Genomic DNA, 3173 nt, shown 5'->3' with positions numbered 1-3173 from the left:
ATGAACCCTATTCACCTCTACTTACAAGCTAGTCCTACAGCAAAAGAAACCTAATGTAGTAGAGAAACTAAAAATTTACCAAAATAAGACCTAAAAGAAACAAGAAACCACACATAGGCCAACTATTAGCATGTAAATTGTACGATCCATTCCAATCTGGCAGTCAGGCACACAAAGGAGCTGTGGGCCTTATGCAACAGTAGATACCACTCTGGACCTGCACCTAACTCTGTGGGCCCAACGTTGGGGCCCTGTCCAAGGGCACCCCGCAAGAACTTCCTAGTTGCACCTACTTCTCCAACCCCTCCCCTCCAATCAGAATAAATCACTTCCTCCATAGTCTAGTGCCTTCAGGCCCTTTCTTGGGACAGCACAAACCCCAGATCCTATATTATCTGTGTGGCCCTGGGCAAGTCACTCAACCTCTCTGAGCCTCAGCTGTCTCCTCTGTATCTTAGGGATCAGGAGACCAAAGACCTGCTGGGAGGCCAAAAAAAGGGAGCCGTAGCCTGGGGCTGTGTAAACTGATGAAGGGATGATGGGTCAGCAAAGGCAACAAGTGGTGAGAAAAGACGCAGCTTGGTCTATATTAGCAGATTTTTTGGTCTCAGTTAGCTCTTACCTATTCCTCACACTTACCTTTTTCTCAAACAGATGCACCTATTCAAGAAACTTCCTTCTTAGTCCCTGCCTGGGCCAATCCCTGCAGTCTCATTGCTCATCTCTTGCTTCTGTATGTGCCCTTAGAGCCCAGGCAGAGTAGAAAAGAGTCCATCATCCTTTATGGATTACAGGATTATGAATATTAACAGAATGGAGTTATAAATAAGCTCATGTCAGTTCAGATCATGTTACCACCAAATAAGTTGCAAAAAACCTCTGACTTCTAGAATAGTTACACTTCAGAAAGTATGTGCTCTTCTCTGCCTCTGGCTTTCCCAGCTCTGTGCTTGATTCATGCTACTCCCTTCAACCGGTATATTACCCTGCCTCTTTCATTTGTTGAACACTTACATATATTTCAAAGAGCCATCAAAAATGCCCTCTGCTAAATGAGAATTTAGTAAAGGCACTCTATATAGTGGAATAAGAGTCCCCCTAATTTGTTTGGGAGGGGAGGGAAAGGAGGTTCCTATTTCTCAAGTGTAAAAGTATAGGATTGGTCTAAAATTCTTCTCTGCCTGCTGACAATATATTCATCCTAAATTTAGTTCCATTGAGTTTACCCATGCATTCGTGACTAAGTCATTTATTCACTCAGGCAAAATATCCATGGAAAGAACACAAGACTTCCAGGGGTTCCTATTCCAAACTTTCATTGGGGAAGAAATACCTGCAGGTGCTTGGTTCGGGTAGTTGTCCAGCCTCTGCTTAGTCACCTCTCAGGCTAGAGTAATCGTTACTTGTCAAACAGCTATTTTGGGTCAATATGACTTGAAATGCCCTTTCTCATTCCTACCACAAGCCAGCAAGGCTGAGGAATAAGGAAGAGGGAGCTTTGAGCTGAGCAAAAGCCAGACTCCTGAGAGGGTCCACTCCTCTCCCAGACTGTCTGCCAGCACCTGGCACAGAGCTAAGAGCCTGGCCACCTTCTCCTCCAGCTCATGAGCAGCGGGGCTGGAGTGGGAGTGAGCACCAGGTGTCCATTTCAGTACAACGTGCCTCTCTGCTCTGAGAGCTGCCATGTGGAGCAAAGAGGGTTTCACCATCGGTCTCACTACAACGGAGGAAGTATGCCTCCTACCGTGTCCTCTTCCCTGGCTTAGTCAAGAGGTCCTTCCCTCAATGTCAACAGAAAGCCTTTCCCTTTGTTCTTGAATCTACACTGCTGAGCCTTCAGAACCTCCTGCCCCCAAGGATGGTCACCTTTCTTTGAAAGAAAAGGAAATGGAGGCTTCAGGTCAGGTGCCTGCAAGCACCAGTACTGCTAGTGAGTGTTGGAGCCAGGATTCAACCCCAGGCCTGATTCTCAGCCCGTGCAGTGAGACCTCAGACCAGTCCCTGGACGTCTGCACCCTGGACGGAGTCCCCACTAGCTGCAGGGACTGGCACTTATCTCCAGCCCACCAGCCTGGGCTAGGGCGCCGAGCCTGCCGCAGGCACAGGCACACTAGCTGGTGAGCCATGGAGAATACCTCAGTCCCTTCCCCTTTAATTCTGGTCTTTCCTTCAGTTGAAAAAGACACAATACAGACTGAGCCTTATAGCATGAAGAAACTGCCTCGAACGCGTCATTTGCCATTTCTCCCACCCCATCCTGCCAAGACAGTGCCATCTCTCTCCAAGACCCCATCCCACCCTCACAACGAACCCCCCACTCTCCCTCCCACCCCCGCAACCACCACCACCACCATCCATCCTCCAGATTTTCCCCAACCAAGTTGGGATGCTGATTAATAGCAGGTCTATTTCCTCAGTCCCCAGTTTGATTCTCTGCACTTCCCAGACTTTTCACTCCTTCTGCGCATCCCAGCCAGGGAATCACAACTGGCCTGGAACCTAGGCGGGAGAGCCCGGGCTGCACCGCTCAGCAGTCGGGTGACTTGCTTGCATCCCCCTGCTCTCTGCCTTTCCCCAGATCCGCGGCCATCGGGCCATCCCGTCGGTCGCCGGTGAGCAGAAGGCCCAGGGAGACCTCGTTGCTTCCCTCCCTTGCACCGCAGAAACAGATCCGAGAGGAAGGAGCGCGCTGGGCTCGTCCTTGCCCAGCACCCGGGCGCTCGCACCTTGGCGCAGCGGTGGAAGGTGGCTGTGGCCAAGGGCTCCGCCGTGTCAGCCCGGCCATCCGCCTCCGCCTCCGACACGAGGGCGAGCACCGACTCCTGGTAGTCGCCGACTTTGTCGACTTGCCGGCCGGCGCCCGCGAGGCCCAAGAACAGCAGCAGCAGCAGCGGCGGCGGCGGCGGCGGCGACAGAAGCCACGACGGCCTCCTGGGACTGCCTGCGCCCATTCCGGAGAGAAGTTTCCTCCCTGGCGGGGAGATCTCGGGGTTGGTGAGCCGTCCAGGCCGGCCTTGTCTTGTACCTTTCCGCGGGGACACAGCGCTAGCGCGAACGCTGGGTCTCGGCGGGGGCTCGGGCACCAGCGCGCGGGGCGTCGGGTCTGGCGTCGAGTCTGGCCTCGGTGCGCTGCCAGGACGCACGCCGGTGGTAGCTGCCTGGCTAGCGCCTCC

General features: G+C 53.2%; 1 protein-coding gene across 1 annotated transcript in view; it reads right to left on the bottom strand.

The window, feature by feature from the left end:
- Positions 1 to 2951, bottom strand: part of PCSK9 (proprotein convertase subtilisin/kexin type 9) — a 13530-nt gene extending 10579 nt beyond the window's left edge. Inside the window, exon 1 of the mRNA XM_012722126.1 lies at positions 2636 to 2951. Coding sequence (XP_012577580.1) covers positions 2636 to 2951 — 316 coding nt within the window. The remainder of the gene's footprint in view (positions 1 to 2635) is intronic.
- Between the last annotated feature and the right edge of the window lie 222 nt (positions 2952 to 3173).

The sequence above is a fragment of the Condylura cristata genome, unplaced genomic scaffold, assembly GCF_000260355.1.
Source record: "Condylura cristata isolate star-nosed mole 26May11 unplaced genomic scaffold, ConCri1.0 scaffold00008, whole genome shotgun sequence".
Classification (NCBI taxonomy): domain Eukaryota; kingdom Metazoa; phylum Chordata; class Mammalia; order Eulipotyphla; family Talpidae; genus Condylura; species Condylura cristata.
The sequence above is the reverse complement of the archived record's forward strand: the minus strand, read 5'-3'. Positions and strand labels throughout refer to the sequence as shown.